Source organism: Oncorhynchus tshawytscha, linkage group LG20, assembly GCF_018296145.1.
Source record: "Oncorhynchus tshawytscha isolate Ot180627B linkage group LG20, Otsh_v2.0, whole genome shotgun sequence".
Classification (NCBI taxonomy): Eukaryota; Metazoa; Chordata; class Actinopteri; order Salmoniformes; family Salmonidae; genus Oncorhynchus; species Oncorhynchus tshawytscha.
Window position 1 is genome coordinate 38,079,880 of NC_056448.1, and position 22,061 is coordinate 38,101,940.

Below are 22,061 nucleotides of genomic sequence, written 5' to 3' on the forward strand. Positions count from 1 at the left end.
GGTTTTCTTGTCATGGTCCTTAATTTATTGTCACGACTTCTGCCGAAGTCGATTCCTCTCCTTGTTCGGGCGGTGTTCGGCGGTCGACGTCACCGGTCTTCTAGCCATCGCTGATCCATTTTTCATTTTCCATTTGTTTTGTCTTGGTTTTCATTCCCTCATTACGTGTTGTGTATTTAATCCTCTGTTCCCCCCATGTCTTTGTGTGGTATTGTTTGTTTGTAAGTGCTTGTGCACATGTTGACTGGTGCGCAGCGTTTTTAGTACCCAAGTTGTTATTTTCTTGATGCCGTTGGTTTTGGAATTAAACTGCTCCGGCTATTACCTAGTTCTGCTCTCCTGCATCTGACGTTCCTGCCACCAGTTACGCACCCCTAACATTTATAAACACAATTTTCCCCACACAGATATTATATATGGAATAATCGGGGAATATTGTATAAAAATACTTTGTTTTTAGAATATTGGTTCCGAAATAATATCCTATTGGTGAGCCAACTGGTAAATGCAGTGTCTTTTACTCAGTTATAAGGAATTCTTATCAGCGGGATGTTGTATCTATACCTTATGTCATCTACAAGACCCTGCTAGGTAAAGTCCCCCCTTATCTCAGCTCGCTGGTCACCATAGCATCTCCCACCTGTAGCACACGCTCCAGCAGGTATATCTCTCTAGTCACCCCCAAAACCAATTCTTTCTTTGGCCGCCTCTCCTTCCAGTTCTCTGCTGCCAATGACTGGAACAAACTACAAAAATCTCTGAAACTGGAAACACTTATCTCCCTCACTAGCTTTAAGCACCAACTGTCAGAGCAGCTCACAGATTACTGCACCTGTACATAGCCCACCTATAATTTAGCCCAAACAACTACCTCTTTCCCAACTGTATTTAATTTTTATTTATTTATTTTGCTCCTTTGCACCCCATTATTTTTATTTCTACTTTGCACATTCTTCCATTGCAAAACTACCATTCCAGTGTTTTACTTGCTATATTGTATTTACTTTGCCACCGTGGCCTTTTTTGCCTTTACCTCCCTTCTCACCTCATTTGCTCACATTGTATATAGACTTGTTTATACTGTATTATTGACTGTATGTTTGTTTTACTCCATGTGTAACTCTGTGTCGTTGTATCTGTCGAACTGCTTTGCTTTATCTTGGCCAGGTCGCAATTGTAAATGAGAACTTGTTCTCAACTTGCCTACCTGGTTAAATAAAGGTAAAATAAAAATAAATAAAAATATGTCATGCCTTATTGGAATGATTTATTGATAAAATCGGTTAAAGTTTGGATGTTGCCAAACACATACCTACTTAACAAAATTAAGGAAGTTTCCTTAAAAATGATTCATAAATATTATCCTGCCAACCACTATATGAAGAAGTTTAAGGAAAACATCAACTCAAATTGCTCCTTTTGTAATGACCACCCAGAAACAGTGTTGCATTGTATTCATGTAATAAAACTGGCAAGACATCAGTAGATTTATAATTGAACAATTTTATGAAGGTTTATTTAACACTATTGTGGAGAGATGTACTGCTTGGATTCTTTACCTACGATAGGAATAAGCGGAAACATTTTTATGTAATTAATTATTTTGGCCAAATTTCATATTCACAAATGTAAATTTACAAACAAAAAACACATTTTCTTACCCTACAAAAATAAATTTAACTGTATTTTAAGACAATTAAATACTCTTAACAAAAAAGCTGTTAGAATTATAAGTGTATGTATGTCCCTTAAGGTCCTTGTGTAATGTGATATTGTACCCCCTAGCTCAATTGTCCATTGTATATAATCTATATATACTTGTGTTCCCTCATGTACTCTCTGTATTAATTTATTGTTAATAAAAATAAAATACTCTTACCCATACCACAGACTGAATAATGAGCCAGATATTTCACCGGATGTATAAATGTGAAGCATCCGCTTGGCGTTTCCACTCAACTGTACCGTAGGGATGGAACTGAAGTCGCAGAAAATGGAGGTTGTGGCGGCAGCTGCAGAGATTTGGGTGTGCGAGACTTGACGTCAGAAGAGTTACGGGGTGATGATGTCCCATCCTTTCAGGATGATTGCATGAAGTGGGGAATAAATACATGTAATTAGTGGAGTAGGGTGGTGTTCATTTTAATTTATATCATTTAGAAATGAGTGTAGTGTTAGATGGAAAGGTATTTATTTAGTACATGTTTTTTTTCAAGCAAAGTATAAGGGAGTTGTACTCCAGTCCAGTGATGCCAATTTAGCAATTTTGTTGCTAGATTTAGCCACTTTTCAGACTACCTGGCAACTTTTTTTTCAAACAGTACCTAGCAACAGATTTAGCTACATACATTTTTTTATTTTGAACTTTTAGCAACGTTTGAAAAGTGACTCAAATGCTAAAATGCACGCATTTTCCCTCTAAATGACACAAAAACGAGTTTCTCTGTCACACACTCAGTCACAACACACGTGCCTGGCTGCAAAAGTGCATTGTGAGCAGCAGGCGGCGGCAGCAGGCCACCTGGTAGAACAGGTTCGACGAGCCTAAGCCAATGAATATAGTTGGTCGCGTATGTTTGATCTTGAAAAGAATTTACAACATCAATCAACACGTCTCAATCAAAATTGTACAGCCAGAAGAACGGAAAATAGTGGGAGTCTGTACCTGAACAAATGTCAAATCATATTTTTCGCTGTATTGGCCAGTCAATTTGAGTAACGCTATTGTGTATTCTACGTAATGACGCAGTTTTACGTTATCACGCAATGACATCACAACGTCATTTAGAAACTTTTAGCAACAAATCAACCTGCCTCTAAATTGGCAACACTGCTCCAGTCTAGTAGGTGGCGGTAATGCAAGAAATTTGGTGCCAACCGCCGTTAAACCTCATAGAAGAAGAAGGTGTTTCCACTCACTACCAAGAAAGCCTAGTGGTCGGCAGTGGGAGAAGATGGAACGAGATGGATTTTGGACGACATTATGCACATTTTCTCATCGACGAAACATTCGATCTCAATACAATTTTCTGTTCCCAAAACTAAAATATGTTATCTACAGAGTGGACTATGTTTTGTTGAATTTACCCTTTGCCAAAGTTTTGCAAAATGGTGTTATTTAGGAGTGACAAGTCGAATTGTGTTATTGCACACGCGCACTTCACAGAGTATACGTTCCCTAACAGAAATATGCACATAGAAATATGTTTACTAGAACATGCCAATAGGATGTCGCTAGGCTCTGCCCACCTCCTTGCTTGTTTTGCTCAATATTTGTTCCAATTTGAAACGACGGGCTGTGGTCTATCTTGGTTTAGTTATACAAATCTTTGCCCTTATCATAATTCATCCGATTTGTAACCCTTACCATTTAAAATGTCAATTTCAGTGGCATAGGGACGTCTGAAGGATTCCGGATAGCACGGACCCTGGACCAATGACGCATTGGTCTGGCTTCTGTGTGGGCTCTTAGACCGCTGCGCGAGCAGTGCTGTGCGGTCTAAGGCACTGCGTCTCAGTGCTAGAGGCATCACTACAGACACCCTGGTTCGAATCCAGGCTGTATCACGACCGGCCGTGATTGGGAGTTTCATAGGGAGGCGCTTGTCAGGGTTTCTAAATCCCCGTTCAAAGCCACTGCGAAGTCGGCTCAAAACAAAAATGACTTAATTACTATTATTCTGTGTTTTCCCAAAACGCTTATATTCCTTCCCAATGAAAAATAGTTAGACAATTCAAAAATGTATTTAATGTAAAAGAGATGTATGTTTCTGGACGATGCACCATATTGCCAAAATGACGGAGCGATGCAGATTACTGTTCGATTTGAGAGGGGCGCGCCTCTCCCCGTTTTGGCCCGGTAACGTGACCAGCCTATGCCCGGTGCCCAGCGGTTCAGCAGAATCGAATCCGCCCATTGGGCAGGACTCATTTTGACAACGGGAACACTAAACAAAAACAGACAAACAGAAGAACCATCAAATAAAAACAGCAAACTATGTCTCTATCGGAATATTGACCTGCGTACTCAACGTTATATTCAGACTCCAACTCGGATTTATCCCAAAACTATTCGTTTCTAGTTAAAGGTTTGTCCAAAATGACTAAGCCGAAAGCTAACGTTAGTTAGCCAGTTAAATCATACATTAGAAACCTGTGGTAACTTGTTAGCTAGCTAAGGCTAGCTTACTTTAAGTAGCTAGCATACATCATTGGAAGAATTTGCTCTGTCAACCGGATTGTTGCTAGCTAAATTAGCTAGTTATACCATATAGAGGCATTCAGCTGGTTAAACTAGCTAGGTAGAAGTCCTTATAACCTTTAGATACGACAACTGTAATGTTTTGTTGATACAGTAGCGTATTTTGGCAACATCACATTTTTTGTGATTTTGTTGGTTTGTGTGTTTCTGTGTCTTTATATTGTTCTTAGGCCTAATTTATGTATTGACAATAACTCCTAAACGAGAGTAAGCTGAAAACGGGTTATGTGAACCTTAACAATGTATTTTTCTGTTCTACAGTATTGGTGAGACTGATTTCTCCACACTGGTAATTTCAAACCTCAAGCCATCTGCCCTCTGCTCGGAGTTCAATACCCGAGAGGAGGGGGCACAAATTCAGCCTCATACAGACAGAGGGACAGACAGACATATATATAGACAGACAGACTGGCAGAAGGACAGACAGGCATCAGGATGCCTCTGTTCTTCAGAAAGAGAAAGCCCAGTGAGGACTCCAAGAAGCGTCTGGAGTATCAACTGTGCCTGGTAAGGAGCTTTATCTCTCTGTGTATGTGAGTAATCCGGGTATTGAAGTCAGCAGCACTTTTGGTTTTCATGCTCCCCCTCTTGACAGCGTCTGATTCTGACCTGGGTCAAAAAAGGGAATGTCCAAACTGCTGAAGATGATGTGGGTCAAAAAAATATATTTTATCACCTTAAAATTGATTGAACAATCACCTTTGGGGAGGCAAAACAATGAGTGGACATGCCCTCTTCTATGCACCAGATCAGAATACCCTCCTTGATCCATACTGACATCTTGCATTGACATCTTCTTTGTTTTGGCAGTCTAAAGAAGTAGGGGCTGGTGACATTCTGGACATATCCGCTTGTGAGCTCACAGAGGTAAGTGTGATGTAGGTCTACAAATTTGCATAGATGTGTAGTATAGCAGGTATTAATGATAAATTAACGCTCAATTCATGTTGTAAATGGAGGACAGGAGAATGTAAGAATCTTTTTGTGGGCTATCTTGTAGTCTAGTCAACACTAAAACTTCCACGTGTGCCTTTAAGTATACCAAGTTCTTCAAAGTAAAATCTAATCTCTGAAATGACAGCAGTACTATCAGCATCATGTAGCTATTAAAAAACATTGATCGTCTTGTTGACATGAAGAGGAAAATAAATGTCTGGTGTCCCCTCTGCTCAGGTTCCAACCAGTGCGTTCTCCATATGCAAGGTGCTACAGAAGAAGGTAAGACTACCAATTATATGTGGAAGTCTGGGTCGATAGAGGAACTTGATGAATTTAATTTAATATCACTTTCTGAATTTACTGAATGGAATTGACCTAATCTCAAGCTTGTAGGTTACAAAGTGCAGAAGTGTTGCTCTTTAGAACACTGGTAAGCCAATAACATCCCTGTGTGTCTCTTTGATCTACCAAGGTCTTCATTCTCCATGGAAACCAGCTGAAGTCCATGGTGCCCAAAGGCTGTTGCATCAACTTTCTGGTCACACTAAAGGTTTGAAGACAAAACATTGCATTGGACAAAGTAGGCATTATCTAGCCTGTATAGGACACATTAGGCCTAAGCATTGCATAGGACACTGCACATTGCACAGGACAAAAACACCACAAAAACATCACTAGAGAAGCGAGGTATGGACAATGGGAGCATTACATTAGACACTGGTAGTATTAGATAGGGCAAGACATGTACTGTACTGGATGAGCACAAAGGACAAATCAAACGCATGACTATACAGTCATTACATTGGGGGAAAAAAAAAACATTAGAAATTCCATTGTCTTTTTCAAAATGAATACCTGTTATTAGTTGATCACTATGTACATTTAGTGATATTACGAGTTGAAGGCACTAGTATTTTTTTGTTGACTCGATTTACATTTGATGAGTTGTGTTTAACCTAATAAGCATAAGGGGTTAGTTAGTCAATGACTTAACCATAATTACCTGCATGATTCAGTAAACATTCAATCGGATGACTCCTTCCAACGAGGTACATCCTTACCCTTCCCGCTCTCCCTGTCCATTTCTCATAGGTGTTGGATTTGCACGAGAACATGCTGACCGCCCTCCCTGACGATATAGGGCAACTGGCATCCCTGCAGGTCAGATCATTATACATATAATAGCCTTTCAAGCTAGAATCCTTAAATGAAACATTAAGAAATTGTGCTCCCATCCCGTTTCGCTAAAAAGCTGAGTGAAGGTGCTGGAGAAATGTAACCACTCACAGTCATAGACAGAGCTATGGATGCAAGGAATGACCATCCATGACTATCAAATGTATAGTTTTAACCATAGTTTGAGGCTATTCAGTGTTTGTTTACATTTACGTTGCTTACAAACATTGGAGTTAAACACGCGTATATTTTGTGTTCCGATAGGGTACGACAGTTGAACTAAACTAATGAGGCATTTAGAAGTTATTCTTTAAGAATCAATGAGTATATATCATTTAATATTTAAGTCCAAAAATGGATGTAGCCATTAAGGATTCTAGCTTTAATAACAGAAGGATATCAATGGAAACATACTGTACCTAAATGGATGCTCACCTGCTGCCATTTTGAATCCTCCACTTAGGTGCTGAATATAGAAAATAACCAGATCAAGGCCCTGCCGGACTCCATTGGGAATCTCAGACTTCTGCAGACCCTCAATGTGAAAGGTTTGTTTACCTTTGGTCTGAATGGGGAAGCCAACTTAGGAAGTATATTTTATTCAGGAAAAGGATGCATGGATTTTGACTTAGTTTGAATAGGATAGGGAGTTGTTGGTGTATGCGTCTGTCGGTATGGCATTGTGTGTGTGTTTGTAAAGTACTTTATCTTCCTCCATAGGTAATTGTCTAAGTCAGCTGCCTACCTCTGTGGGCCGTATGAGCAGCCTGCGCACACTTGACCTGAGTGAGAACAGTGTGAGGGAGTTACCCCGGGACCTGGCTCTGGCACGCACTCTAGAGGTGTGTGTGTGTACTCGTACATTGCCAGAAGGAATGTTGCTTATTGTAATTATAGGTCGACCGATTTATGATTTTTTTTTTCAACGCCGATACCGATTATTGGAGGACCAAAAAAAAGCCGATGCCGATTAAAAGAAAGAGAAAAAAAATGCTTTGCAATGTTTTTATATATACAGTGCCTTGCGAAAGTATTCAGCCCCCTTGAACTTTGCGACCTTTTGCCACATTTCAGGCTTCAAACATAAAGATATAAAACTGTATTTTTTTGTGAAGAATCAACAACAAGTGGGACACAATCATGAAGTGGAACGACATTTATTGGATATTTCAAACTTTTTTAACAAATCAAAAACTGAAAAATTGGGCGTGCAAAATTATTCAGCCCCCTTAAGATAATACTTTGTAGCGCCACCTTTTGCTGCGATTACAGCTGTAAGTCGCTTGGGGTATGTGTCTGTCAGTTTTGCACATCGAGAGACTGAAATTTTTTCCCATTCCTCCTTGCAAAATAGCTCGAGCTCAGTGAGGTTGGATGGAGAGCATTTGTGAACAGCAGTTTTCAGTTCTTTCCACAGATTCTCGATTGGATTCAGGTCTGGACTTTGACTTGGCCATTCTAACACCTGGATATGTTTATTTTTGAACCATTCCATTGTAGATTTTGCTTTATGTTTTGGATCATTGTCTTGTTGGAAGACAAATCTCCGTCCCAGTCTCAGGTCTTTTGCAGACTCCATCAGGTTTTCTTCCAGAATGGTCCTGTATTTGGCTCCATCCATCTTCCCATCAATTTTAACCATCTTCCTTGTCCCTGCTGAAGAAAAGCAGGCCCAAACCATGATGCTGCCACCACCATGTTTGACAGTGGGGATGGTGTGTTCAGGGTGATGAGCTGTGTTGCTTTTACGCCAAACATAACGTTTTGCATTGTTGCCAAAAAGTTCAATTTTGGTTTCATCTGACCAGAGCACCAGAGCAGGTCTTGGTAGATTTGCAGTGGTCTGATACTCCTTCCATTTCAATATTATCGCTTGCACAGTGCTCCTTGGGATGTTTAAAGCTTGGGAAATCTTTCTGTATCCAAATCCGGCTTTAAACTTCTTCACAACAGTATCTCGGACCTGCCTGGTGTGTTCCTTGTTCTTCATGATGCTCTCTGCGCTTTTAACGGACCTCTGAGACTATCACAGTGCAGGTGCATTTATACGGAGACTTGATTACACACAGGTGGATTGTATTTATCATCATTAGTCATTTAGGTCAACATTGGATCATTCAGAGATCCTCACTGAACTTCTGGAGAGAGTTTGCTGCACTGAAAGTAAAGGGGCTGAATAATTTTGCACGCCCAATTTTCAGTTTTTGATTTGTTAAAAAAGTTTGAAATATCCAATAAATGTCGTTCCACTTCATGATTGTGTCCCACTTTTTGTTGATTCTTCACAAAAAAATACAGTTTTATATCTTTGTTTGAAGCCTGAAATGTGGCAAAAGGTCGCAAAGTTCAAGGGGGCCGAATACTTTCGCAAGGCACTGTATATATATTGTTTGTTGTAATAATGACAATTACAACAATACTGAATGAACACTTATTTTAACTTAATATAATACATCAATAAAAATCAATTTAGCCACAAATAAATATAAAAATATGTTCAATTTTGTTTAAATAATGCAAAAACAAAGTGTTGGAGACGAAAGTAAAAGTGCAATATGTGCCATGTAAAAAAGCTAACGTTTAAGTTCCTTGTTCAGAACATGAGAACATATGAAAGCTGGTGGTTCCTTTTAACATGAGACTTCAATATTCCAAGGTAAGAGGTTTTCGGTTGTAGTTAATAAAGTATTTATAGGACTATTTCTATCTCTACCATTTGTATTTGATATACCTTTGACTATTGGATGTTCTTATAGGCACTTTAGTATTGCCAGTGTAACAGTATAGGTTCCGTCCCTCTCCTCGCCCCTACCTGGGTTCGAACCAGGAACACATCGACAACAGCCACCCTCGAAGCATCTTTACCCATCGCTCCACAAAATCTGCGGCCCTTGCAGAGCAAGGGGAACAACTACTCCAAGTCTCAGAGCGAGTGACGTTTGAAACGCTATTAGCGCGCACCCCGCTAACTAGCTAGCCATTTCACATCGGTTACACCAGCCTAATCTCGGGAGTTGATAGGCTTGAAGTCATAAACAGCGCAATGCTTGAAGCACAGCGAAGAGCTGCTGGCATAACGCACGAAAGTGCTGTTTGAATGAATGCTTACGAGCCTGCTGCTGCCTACCACCGCTCAATCAGACTGCTCTATCAAATATCAAATCATAGACTTAATAATAACACACAGAAATACGAGCCTTTGGTCATTAATATGGTCGAATCCGGAAACTATCATTCCGAAAACAAAACTTTTATTATTTCAGTGAAATACGGAACCGTTCCGTATTTTATCTAACGGGTGGCATCCCTAAGTCTAAATATTGCTGTTACATTGTACAACCTTCAATGTTATGTCATAATTACGTAAAATTCTGGCAAATTAGTTCGCAACGAGCCAGACGGCCCAAACTGTTGTATATAACCTGACTCTGCGTGCAATGAACGCAAGAGAAGTGACACAATTTCACCTGGTTAATATTGCCTGCTAACCTGGATTTCCTCTAGCCAAATATACAGGTTTAAAAATATATACTTCTGTGTATTGATTTTAAGAAAGGCATTGGTGTTTGTGGTTAGGTACAGTCGTGCAACGATTGTGCTTTTTTTCGCAAATGCGCTTTTGTTAAATCATCCCCCGTTTGGCGAAGTTGGCTGTCTTTGTTAGGAAGAAATGGTCTTCACACAGTTCGCAACGGGCCAGGCAGCCCAAACTGCTGAATATACCCTGACTCTATTGCAAGAGAAGTGACACAATTGACCTAGTTAAAAGAAATTCATGTTAGCAGGCAATATTAACTCAATATGCAGGTTTAAAAATATATACTTGTGTATTGATTTTAAGAAAGTCATTGATGTTTATGGTTAGGTACACATTGGAGCAACGACAGTCCTTTTTCGCGAATGCGCACCGCATCGTTTATATGCAACGCAGGACACGCTAGATAAACTAGTAATATCATCAACCATGTGTAGTTAACTAGTGATTATGTTTGATTGATTTTTACAAGATAAGTTTAATGCTAGCTAGCAACTTACTTTGGCTTCTTACTGCATTCGTGTAACAGGCAGGCTCCTCGTGGAGTGCAATGAGAGGCAGGTGGTTATAGCGTTTAACTAGTTAACTGTAAGGTTGCAAGATTGAATCCCCGAGCTGACAAGGTAAATATCTGTCGTTCTGCCCCTGAACAAGGCAGTTAACCCACCGCTCCTAGGCTGTCATTGAAAATAAGAATGTGTTCTTTAACTGACTTGCCTAGTTAAATAAAGGTGTAAAAAAATAAATAATAATAATAATACAAAAAAAAAAATCGGACCAAATCGGTGTCCAAAAATACAGATTTCCGATTGTTTTGAAAACTTGAAATCGGCCCGAATTAATCGGCCATTCCGATTAATCAGTCAACCTCTAATTGTAATAACACTCATTTACATTCTGTATGCTGTTAACAACCGGTCTGTGTTTTCTCACACCAGAGCCTGACCCTGGACGCTGCTCTCATGTCCTACCCCCCTGCCTCGGTGTGCACCACGGGGACTGAGGACATCCAACGGTTCCTCTGCACTGGTGAGTTAGAAAAGTACTATTAGTATAGTGTTACTCAGACAATTTTGGTGGAATTGCAATGTAGACATATGGTCCCTACTGTACTATAAAACAGTGCAGTTATTCCATAATTTCAGGACTTCTGATTCAGACACCCCAAACAAACTTGCTCAGTTTCCAAGAAAATGGCAACAGAACATGACATAAGTATAAGGAAGTCCCTAGTCAGGCAAGAGGAAATTCAGTCAATACTCTCACTTCTACCCACTCATTTACACACTTTGTCTCATCTGTCTGTCTGTGTGTGTGTGTTTTGACAGAGCTGGGGGAGGAGTACTGCCCCTCGTCTCAGTTCCTGCTGCCCGTTCTGGAGAGTGACTCAGGGAAGCAGAGCCCGGACGATGTGGACAGCCTGGAGGGGGCCTGGCAGGTGAGTGCTGGCCTGTGCTGTCACCTTGCAACCATCTTAGTTCTGTGGAGCAGCAAGGGCCATTTTTAGAGAGGAACATACACCAACCTTTCGCAGAGCAATGAAGGAGCTCTCTCTTTCATTCTTTTACAAACACGCACATATGAAAGCACGCACACACACCATGAGATGGACCCACACACCATGACAATCTCAATGTAATGATTTATTTTGATTAGTGTCATAACTGTCTGACTGATTACACTGCTTGTTTCCCTGTCTCCATTTGCAGAGTAAGTTCAATGACTTTGAGAAGAGAAAGGTACTGTAGGAGACTTTTTAAATCACATTTTATTGCCACTCAATGGTTGGTGTCTCAGAGTTAATGACAGTCTCTATCACTTTCTTTCTTTGTCTCTCACACACACACACACACGCACACACACAGGAGCAGAAGCACCAGGAGAAACTGGCATTTGAGCGTCAGCTGGAACAGAAGCAGAAGGAGCATCACCAGCTCATCCTCATGAACAACTCCCACAAGGAGAACATCCTGCTGTCTGTCAGACAGGTGACTGCTGGGCTCACACACACCACACAGACACACAATCTCTAATATAGCAACCATCACAGTCATTGTAAAGACCCTTGGAAAGCCCATAATAGTCTTTAGCGTTCAGTGGCAACCTTCATTAGAATTTCATTTAGTATAAGACTACATATGCCTTACTAAAGTGTTATTCACTGCCGGGGGCTTGACCCCTAATGGTGTAGCACAACAATATATAGATATACAGTGCCTTCGGAAAGTATTCGGACCCCTTGACTTTTCCCACATTTTTTTTCGTTATAACCTTATTCTGAAATGGATTAAATAAAACTTTCTTCATCAATCTACACACAATACCCCATAAAGACAAAGCGAAAACAGGTTTTTAGAAGGGTTTGCAAATATATGTAAATAAGGTATTTCTGTTTTTTATTTTTAATAAGTATTCAGACCCTTTGCTAGCTCAAAATTGAGCCCAGGTGCATCCTGTTTCCATTGATCATCCTTGAAATGTTTCTACGACTTGATTGGAATCCACTTGTGGTAAATTCAGTTGATTGGACATGATTTGGAAAGGCACACACCTGTCTATATAAGGTCCCACAGTTGACAGTGCATGTCAGAGCAAAAACCAAGCCATGAGGTCAAAGGAATTGTCCGTAGAGCTCCGAGACAGGATTGTGTCCAGGCACAGATCTGGGGAAGGGTAGCAAAAAAAATTCTGCAGCATTGAAGGTTCCCAAGAGCACATTGGCCTCCATCATTCTTAAATGGAACATGTTTGGAACCACCAAGACTTCCTAGAGCTGGCCGCCTGGCCAAACTGAGCAATCTCTGACAGAGCTCCAGAGTTAATCTGTGGAAATGAGAGAACCCTCCAGAAGGACACCCATCTTTGCAGCACTCCACCAATCAGGCCTTTATGGTAGAGTAGCCAGACAGAAGCCACTCCTCAGTAAAAGGCACATGACAGCCCGCATGGAGTTTGCCAAAAGGAACCTAAAGACTCTCAGACCATGAGAAACAAGATTCTCTGGTCTGATGAAACCAAGAATAAACTCTTTGGCCTGAATGCCAAGCATCACGTCTGGGGGAAACCTGGTACCATCCCTATGGTGAAGCATGGTGGGGGCAGCATCATGTTGTGGGGATGTTTTTCAGCGGCAAGGACTGGAGACTAGTCAGGATCGAGGCAAAGATGAACGGAGCAAATTACAGGGAGATCCTTGATGAAAACCTGCTCCAGAGCACTCAGGACCTCGGACTGGTTGCGAAGGTTCAACTTCCAACAGGACAATGACCTTAAGCACACAGCCAAGACAATGCAGGAGTGTCTTCAGGACAAGTCTCTGAATGTCCTTGAGTGGCCCAGCCAGAGCCCGGACTTGAACGCGATCGAACATCTCTGGAGAGACCTGAAAATAGCTGTGCAGCAATGCTCTCCATCCAACCTGACAGCTTGAGAAGATCTGCAGAGAAGAATGGAAGAAACTCTCCAAATACAGGTGTGCCAAGCTTGTAGTGTCATACCCAAGAAGACTCAAGGCTGTAATCGCTACCAAAGGTGCTTCAACAAAGTACTGTTGTGTCTGAATACTTATGTAAGTTTGATATTTCAGTTCATAAATTAGCAAAAATGTCTATAAACCAGTTTTCGCTTTGACATTATAGGGTATTGTGTGTAGATTGATGAGGGGGGAAAAAAACAAATACATTTTATGATAAGGCTGTAACCCGACAAAATGTGGAAAAAGTTAAGGGGTCTGAATACTTTCCGAAGGCACTGTTTATTGAGTAAATTTATTTATTGGTTTCTTTACATTTTGATAAGAGATGTTATTTGTTGACGTAAAATCGAATTGTACCGATTTTTAAGATTGTGTCATTAGATTTGGGGTAAAGTCGCAATAAATTCTTGGGGGAAAAAATGGGGTCCCCAGAACTCTAGCAGAAGAAATGGGGTCCCCAGAACTCTAGCAGAAGAAATTGGGTCCCCAGAACTCTAGCAGAAGAAATGGGTTCCCTGCTGAAAAAGTTTCAATATCACTGCCCTATTACTATATGTCAGAGAATGTCGAGTTGAGCTGGCCAATCCTTTACTCCCTGCCTCGGCACTTCTCTTCCCCTCTACAGGTCATACCTTGATGAAGGCATTTGCTGAAACGTGTTGGGTTTAATAATGAATTATTTTTTTTCAAAGCAGACTTCCATTGTCCTATTAAAAGTTGACATAAATCAATTATTGTATTGGTGCATTTCCCCAGATATAATTTATTTTTGCTGTCACAGTACACAGCAGCGCCTCTGTAGCACTTCGGGGTAAAGTGCCTTGCTCAAGGGCACAACGGTGGTAGGTAGTCATGTCTTCTCCCCCTCTCCAGGAACAGGAGCGTCTGGAGCTAGGCGTGTCAGTGCAGCAGAGGTTCCAGGAGGTTGAGAGGCAGAGGATTCTGGGTAAGGTCCGCCAGGCCGAGACTGGCATCGCTAACCGCATCAACAACCTGCTACTGGACAACAAACGGTGAGGACTAGCGAGAGAGAGCGAGGAGGAGGGGGAGGGGGGTGCGCACATTTGCCAGGTTTACTCGTAATAAAAGTGGACAATGAGATGCAGAAAAAGGAGACGTGTTCAAGATTCTAAAAATAATGGATGATGACATTTGTTGACATGTATCATTAATCTTGATCTTGTGGTCTTGGTCTTGAGACCACATAAATGCAGTCTGGGTCTCCATCTCAGTTAATGGTCTCAAACAAGACCATGTTGTTGGTACTAAACTTTACCCATTACATATTTTTGTCAGTGTTCTGTGGCTAAATAGGGGTGACATAGCACACAATTGCCAGGGTACCTTGGTTCACTAATGTGGCAGCTGGGCACTAGGCTCTGCATCCAAATGGCACCCTATTCCCTATGTAGTGTACTACTTTTGACCAAGAGAAGTGCACTATATAGGGTGCCATTTGGACTGCAACATGGGTCTTGAGGCTGGGTGTGGGTCTCAAGCGCTCTAGGCTTAACTCCCATCTCTGATTGACTGTGTGTTTGTGTGTGTCTTTTCAGACAAAGAAAGAGTTCAGAGTTTCTCCAACAGTTGGAGCAGGACCGGTAAGTGGGAGAGAGCCTTTCTTATCGATCCACCCTTACTGGATCAATCCATCTATGATCCTAGAAGCTAAAAAGATTACAGCTCTTTCACTGACTGAGGTACTCAACGATCTGACTCATATTCCAAATAGAATGACTATTTACGAACAGTGCCAAATGGAAGCTGCAGGCTAGAATTTCCTTCTAGAATACGTATTAAAATTTAAAAAAATATTAAAACGGAATACTGCTGAAAAAGAATTGTTGCAGTGTGAGATGTCTTTCTTTCCATTATTCTGTGCAGGATACGGATGGAGCATCTGACGGCCATCACACAAGAAGAGACCAACTCACTCAGGAAGAGAGAGGTAGCAGGTGAGCATGGGAAATGTAGTCTCCAAGAAAAAGTCCAGAGCAAGTTTGGAAGGAGGGCAATGTGGATTGAAGCTATAACCTCTGAACGGATTGCAGTTAGCATAAGGAATGGGGTCTCTCAAAGTTTTATCTTAGTTTTTCCTTTGTCTCCTCTCTCTCTCTTGTCTCTCTTTCTTTCTCCAGTGGCCATGCAGAAGATGTTGTCAGAGAGCTGCTCTATGCGTCTGATGCAGGAAGCCAGTGACTCACGCAGACAGAGTCTGGTCTCTGAGGCCTGCAGGAGGTCAGTACACACAGACAGACACACACGTTTGTTTTACTATCCTTGTGGGGACCAAACAATTGATTCCCTTTCAAAAATCTATTTTCTTAACCCTAATTTTAACCCTAACTCTTAATTCTAATCCTAACCCTAAACATAACCCAAGTCTAAAATAGCTTTTTTTCCTTGTGGGGACTAGCAAAATTCTAGTCAGAATTTTTCTTGTTTTACTGTCCTCGAGGACTTCTGGTCCCCATAAGGATAGTAAAACCAAAGCACGCACACACACACACCACATGCTTTATCAATGAGATATTGTTTGGTGTAGTTCTCTTTGAGCACTTTATTTTTGTAGGAGGTTCCTGATTAAAAACGCATTTCCACCTTGCTTCCTCTCTCCTCTCGTCGTAGTCTGGAGAGTCAGGACAGGAAGTTCGATCAGGTGCTTTCGCTCCAGCAGCTAGACAAATCCAAAGCCATCGCTTGTATCCTACAGGAGGTAAAATATATATTTACTGCCATGTGCATCACTAACAGATAGATAGTAAACAAAGATTTACAATGTTTTCACAAGATAGTGAGAATGTCTAGTGTTACATGAAACACTTGGTACTGACATCGCACTTTGGTAAGGTTGGATCATACGTTGGAAAGAGTATAGAAACAGGTAGCCGACTAAACTCAACTCCACAATTTAGAGTTGAGCGGTGACTGGTGGTGGTCAGGCTGGACATTGTCCTGTGTAAATGCAGGCTATTCTTTGGGTGCTGAAAGTTTTTGATAAAACAACATCATTCTATGTGATGTTAGATCTCTAATTTGCCCACACAAGTTGCCACTCAACTCCATTGTAAATCGTGGAAACCATGGAAACCCAGCCCAGTTGAAATAGCTGACATTAGTTACTCTCTGTGGCCCTCTACAGGAGGAGATGCAGAAGGCAGCCTTCCAGGCACTGCAGCTGCAGAAGGACAGTGTGCACGGCTACATCCAACAACAGGTACCTGTGGTAACACACCGTCAACATGCATTCAGTATGAATTCACTGTCATTCGATATACACACATTAAGTGTCATTTTATATAACATTCAGTATCTTTCAATATTACACACATTCAATGTTTATATCATTAACAGGAATACTACACACTATTCAACAAATCTGGCAATACAGAGGTGTATTAGTCCTGTGTTAGATCTATAGACCCTGGACGACATTATTATTTATTTGTAATAATTTTTGGACATCTCCACTATGACGTCTGTATCATTCAATCACACACGTTGAATATCAAGGTTTAGACAAACTTTAGGCTGTAGAAACCAACTGGGAGTGCAGGCTTTTGTTCCAGCCCATCACTAACTAACAGCTGATCCCTCCCAGCCTTTTCTGTTGTTTTTATGTTTGGGGAAGACTGCTTGTCTGAAGGTAGAATCATGCGGTTTCCATTAATCCCAGTGCTTTTTGCATTACATGCCATCATCCCCCTACCGAGTTTGCTGCCGGAGCCTCCAGCTCACCTCCCTGTTATGTTCATATGTTTCTAGATCAGGCTAATAGAAGGAGAGTTAATGCAGCTGACTAAACTGGAGGTTAAGAGACACAATCTGGACGCTGAGAACCTGCAGGTACGTCATAGATATAAGCAAATAGTTTGACATCACTGACATGTAGCCTAGCGGTTAAGAGCGTTGCTGGTTGCTGGTTCGAATCCCTGAGCCGACTACTTGAAAATCTGTCGATGCCCTTAAGTAAAGCACTTAACCCAAATTGCTTCTGTAAGTCGCTCTAGATAAAGAGTGTCTGCTAAATTACGAGATTATGTCATGACTATTTTACATACACTACAAAACTAGATCCCCCTCGCTTCTATCCTGTCCCTACCCCGGCTTCTATCCGGTCCCTACCCCGGCTTCTATCCGGTCCCTACCCCGGCTTCTATCCGGTCCCTACCCCGGCTTCTATCCTGTCCCTACCCCGGCTTCTATCCTGTCCCTACCCCGGCTTCTTTTCTTGAATATTCTACCTTGGTTTAGCCCCTCCATGTCATTCTGCCATGAGTACATTTCATGCCTCTTATTTGAAGAGGACAGGGTGTGGGCATTGAGCATGGATAAGATATTACACAGCATTATGCATGACGGTATGTGACTAATTATTCGTATAGATTGGGATTATTATACAAATATTCTCTTATTTTCTCTGGTGAACTCTATTAGGCAGGTTAGTGAGGTTTAGACAAACTTGCATGAGGAAATGCCAGTGTCCTCTGACGTGTGCATACGCGCAGGAGGTGCTGTGGGAGCAGCGATCGGCTCTCAGTGACCTGCTGCAGCAGCTGCTGAAGGAGAAGGACCAGAGAGAGGTGGAGCTGAGACAGGTCCTCCAGGAGATGGAGCTGAAGAGTGACTCCAACCAGCAGAACTACTGGCTGATCCAGTACCAGAGGCTGCTGGACGCCAAGCCTCTGTTGCTACGCATGCAGGTAGGTACACTACCTTATACCACCATAATACACCACCTGTGTGTCTGTTGGTAGAGCATGCACTTGCAGCACCAGGATTGTGGGTTCGATTCCCGCTGGGGCAGCCCATTCATTAAAGTCGTGTAGCATCTGCTAAATGGCGTATGTTATTTTTATATTACCAAAAATTATACACAGAATAAATTCCAAAGCATTGAGTTTTTTAATGAAGAATAATGTCCCTGGATAATTTTTTGAATGTTGTCCCACTCCTCAAAGATATTGAATTGACCTAAACTCTTCTCTCTCTGTCTCAGGAGGTTGGTGTGGAGAGTGACCTTGTCAGTCTGCTGTGTAAGCTGTCAGCCCAGCACTATCTCCCCATCATGGCCCACCACAGAGTCACTTCCGAGGCCCTGCGCCACATGACCACCAAAGACCTCCACAAGGTGTGTAAAAATGAAGTTTGTGTCATGGAATCAACACAGACATGGCAATTCCATAACATGTTTTAAAGGTGTTACACATAGGATATTTCTGCATTGTATTTTCAGAAAATGTCCATAATATATTTGTAGTTATAGTGGAATGATAGTGTTTCACAGTATTCCTTACCTGCCAGTGTTGTGATTGGCTGTGATATTTGCCTATTGATTTCTCCTGCCCGAGTGGCATCTGTTGTCAAACTGGGAAAAATGTTTTGACTTTGAGGCTGTGTTATCTAGTGGAATTGGTCATTTCCTGGTTGCTAAAATTCTACACTGTTCTTTCAGTTTGTGAGAAAATGATCACAGAATAGTGTAGGGAGTCATTGTACCATCTAAATCGCTGTGAAACATATTTTAATAACAAAAAATGTGTTTTTACAGCTGTTTAAAGCTGGTGGACTAAAACTGAAAGCAACTTTTGGTTCATCAGCTTCAAAGAGCTGTAAAAACACTTTTTTGTTATTTAAAAGATATTACACAGCGATTTAGATCGTACACTTCAGTGCTTGTTCTCTCAAACTAAAGTTGAGTCAACAGTGTAGAATTTTGAAACATTTTCTGGAGAAAAAAGAATGTGTCGCACCTTTTTAATGTCAGTGTGTTCATATGATTTGTGTCCCCCTACCCTCCCCTCTGCTTTTCTCCCAGCTGGGAATCAATGAGATGGGTATCCAGAAGGCTCTTCTCAACTGGGCCAGGGAGCAGCCCACCACGCCTTCTGAAGGTACGCACACACTCTGCTTTAAACAAGTCACCTGCTGCACTATAGGGTGATAAAAAATGCATTTGTAGCACATTCTATCCATTACTGTGTCACCTAATTCTCTCCCTCTCCCCCAGGGGCCTGCAAGGCCGATCCTCAGGAAGAGGAAGCTGTCCCGTCACCATCTTCTCTGCCCAGCGCCCCCAGCGAGACACCCACCTCCACCCCTCCACTGACCCCCATCAATCCCTCAGCCCCCAGCCTCATAGACGGCCCGGGTAGCTCAGAGTGTGTGGTGTGCATGGAGACGGGGGTAAGCAGGCAGACATTCAGACACTCCAGTTATTGTATTCTGTCTCCCTCTCATTGTGTCTCTCTCTCTCAGTCTCAGGTAATCTTCCTGCCCTGTGGCCACGTGTGCTGTTGCCAGATGTGCAGCGATGCCCTTCAGACCTGCCCCTTGTGTCGCAGCAACATCGCCCAGCACCTACGCCTCTACCACGGCTAAAGGGACCTTCTTCCCAACCCTCTGAGGCCTCAATGTGGCCTTGGAGAGCCACAAGCACTCTACCTGCAGGCTTTTGTTCCAGCACTCACTTCGTCTTATGCCTGGCAATATCTGCAACTATTATCATACAAGTCTAGGAAATAGCCTGTTTTCTCATCTTTAACTGTCAACCAAGTCACTTTTTTTATTCACATTTTGTGACCCAAAAGGGACAAGGTCAATCAATGACTGTTAGGTGTGGTGGGTGGGGGATAGATGTCTTGCCTTAGTGAAATAACTGTCTGAGGGACTGTACCTTTGCTCACTCCTCTCTTCATAGTTGAAATAGTGGTTGGCCACCCTTTAAAATGCATCATCATACATATCTATGCGCATCCATCCAATGGTAACCAATGACACTTTTCTGATCTCTCTCTCTTTCTCCATTCAAGTGCTCTTATAGTCATTTGTAAACATAGCATGCTACAGGTTATAGGAAACTTATATTGTACGGAATGATACCATCAAACAATCTGAGTGTTAAAAATATGCTGAATATGAAGACATTTAATGATATTCAATTGAAATTGTAATGTGGTGATGTAAGTTATGTTCCTTAGCTGGTTATGTGATCTCTTTCAACTTGTGTGTGTATTCAGCTTCTGAATGTGTTCTCTTGGTTGGTTCAATAGACGCTATCATACTCTCTCCTAGCATTTGCCACAGTAGATCACCTATATGTACTGTTAATGGCTTTTCACGCACTGAGCCGAGCTGAACTGGGCTGGGCCCGGTTCCCCAAAATCATCTTGTGGCAAAGTGAATCGTAAGAACCTTCGTAGGAGCGTTGTTTCCCAAAACCATCGTTACTAAAGATGCACTTAACGCAGCTAAGTGCGTCGTTACATTTTTTTTGCCCTTTCAGTTTATACACGATCTACGGATGTTTACCTGTGACCGCCGATAACTACAAATACAACGTTTCTAATGTCTTTGCAATTGTTACATACAAGCGAATGATACAAATTAAAACCGAGATGTGTTGGCTACATAGGCCAATATGTAAATCAATTTTATGTTAATTCCATCGAGTTATATTTTGCTCATTTTAGTGCTGTTTAACTTTCCTCTATTGAATGTATAACGTGCGCACTCATGTTCCAAAGCTACGACTGTGCATTATTGTAGGATAGCCTCAACATTGGAATAAGCCGTCTCAATATTTTCAGCCATCGTTGTATTGTGGAACTATTTGAATGGAGAAAGCTGATCCAAGGGCAGCACTGCCTTTGTTTCGACACCACCGGTATAAAAAAAAAATGCTCCAACGACGCACTTGGTGAATGTTCCCAATGTAGTGCTTTGGGAAACATGAGATTTCTTCGGTCGTTATAGGAACGATCCATCGTTAAAAACATTTGTAAGCTTAAATTGCATCGCTATCGGGAAAACCCGGGGCCTGGTCTGGTTAGGCGTCTACCATGTCATAAGAAAATCTCTGGTTAGGTTTGGCAAACTTGTGTGAAAAGAGCATCAGTGTCAGGTACATGATCACTTAAAGCTGCTCTAGAATGTATGTATATATATGTGTGTATATATATATATATATATATATATATATATATATATACACAGAAAAATGTATAGAATATATCCTTTAATTTGTATGCAGTCAAATATAATAGTTACACTGCATACAATAGCATGTTATACACACACCTGTTTAATATTTACTTATTGCTTAGATTGATATACACTATTGGAAGGAAACTGAACAAACGAAATGGGCAGATAAAATATATGTGGGCATAGCCTGGGACCTAGCCTCGATGGAAACCACATTGTTAATTTAAGAGTATATCACATGGTCAGGCCTCCAGCCTCAGGTTTATGCCTGCATCGCTCTCGGTCTTCTATGCATTAAATGCTTAACTTTCTAGATGTTAAACCACTTCAGTCTATTTAATGTATGCTTCTATCATTCCAGTGTTGGTAAGTATGGGTTGTCATCACTTAGGTAACACTCCGTATCCTGCTATAATGACCATAGGAATTCATGCATTAAAAGAAGGCATGTTCATGTAGCCTTGCTTATATTGAATTATTTCATGCCATGCATGTTGTCACTTTATGACAATGTTATTGCAGGATACGTGGAATAACGGTTACCGCCACTTCTCTTCACTGGTAGTTTGATGGAAAAACCCTATGCAAATAAAATCTGCTCTACCATTTTCTTGGTTTGTGATTTGACAGTGCATTATCTTAGTCGTTTAATGCACTGACATTTATTGAATAAAATGAAAATTACATTT

At 41.4% G+C, this 22,061-nt stretch overlaps 1 protein-coding gene across 1 annotated transcript; it reads left to right on the forward strand.

Annotated features, from left to right (window-relative positions):
• Positions 1-3,819: 3,819 nt before the first annotated feature.
• Positions 3,820-21,980, forward strand: lrsam1 (leucine rich repeat and sterile alpha motif containing 1). Its single transcript, XM_024381609.2, has 24 exons — positions 3,820-4,088; positions 4,523-4,768; positions 5,072-5,128; positions 5,435-5,479; positions 5,673-5,750; positions 6,293-6,361; positions 6,840-6,924; positions 7,097-7,218; positions 10,850-10,940; positions 11,240-11,349; positions 11,621-11,650; positions 11,777-11,899; positions 14,260-14,399; positions 14,943-14,987; positions 15,271-15,341; positions 15,525-15,624; positions 16,015-16,102; positions 16,529-16,603; positions 17,152-17,232; positions 17,895-18,089; positions 18,386-18,517; positions 19,205-19,280; positions 19,397-19,572; positions 19,645-21,980. Exons 2-24 carry the CDS (start codon positions 4,697-4,699, stop codon positions 19,765-19,767), a joined length of 2,184 nt encoding a protein of 727 aa, XP_024237377.1. The 5' UTR covers positions 3,820-4,088; positions 4,523-4,696; the 3' UTR covers positions 19,768-21,980.
• The last annotated feature ends 81 nt before the right edge of the window (positions 21,981-22,061 follow it).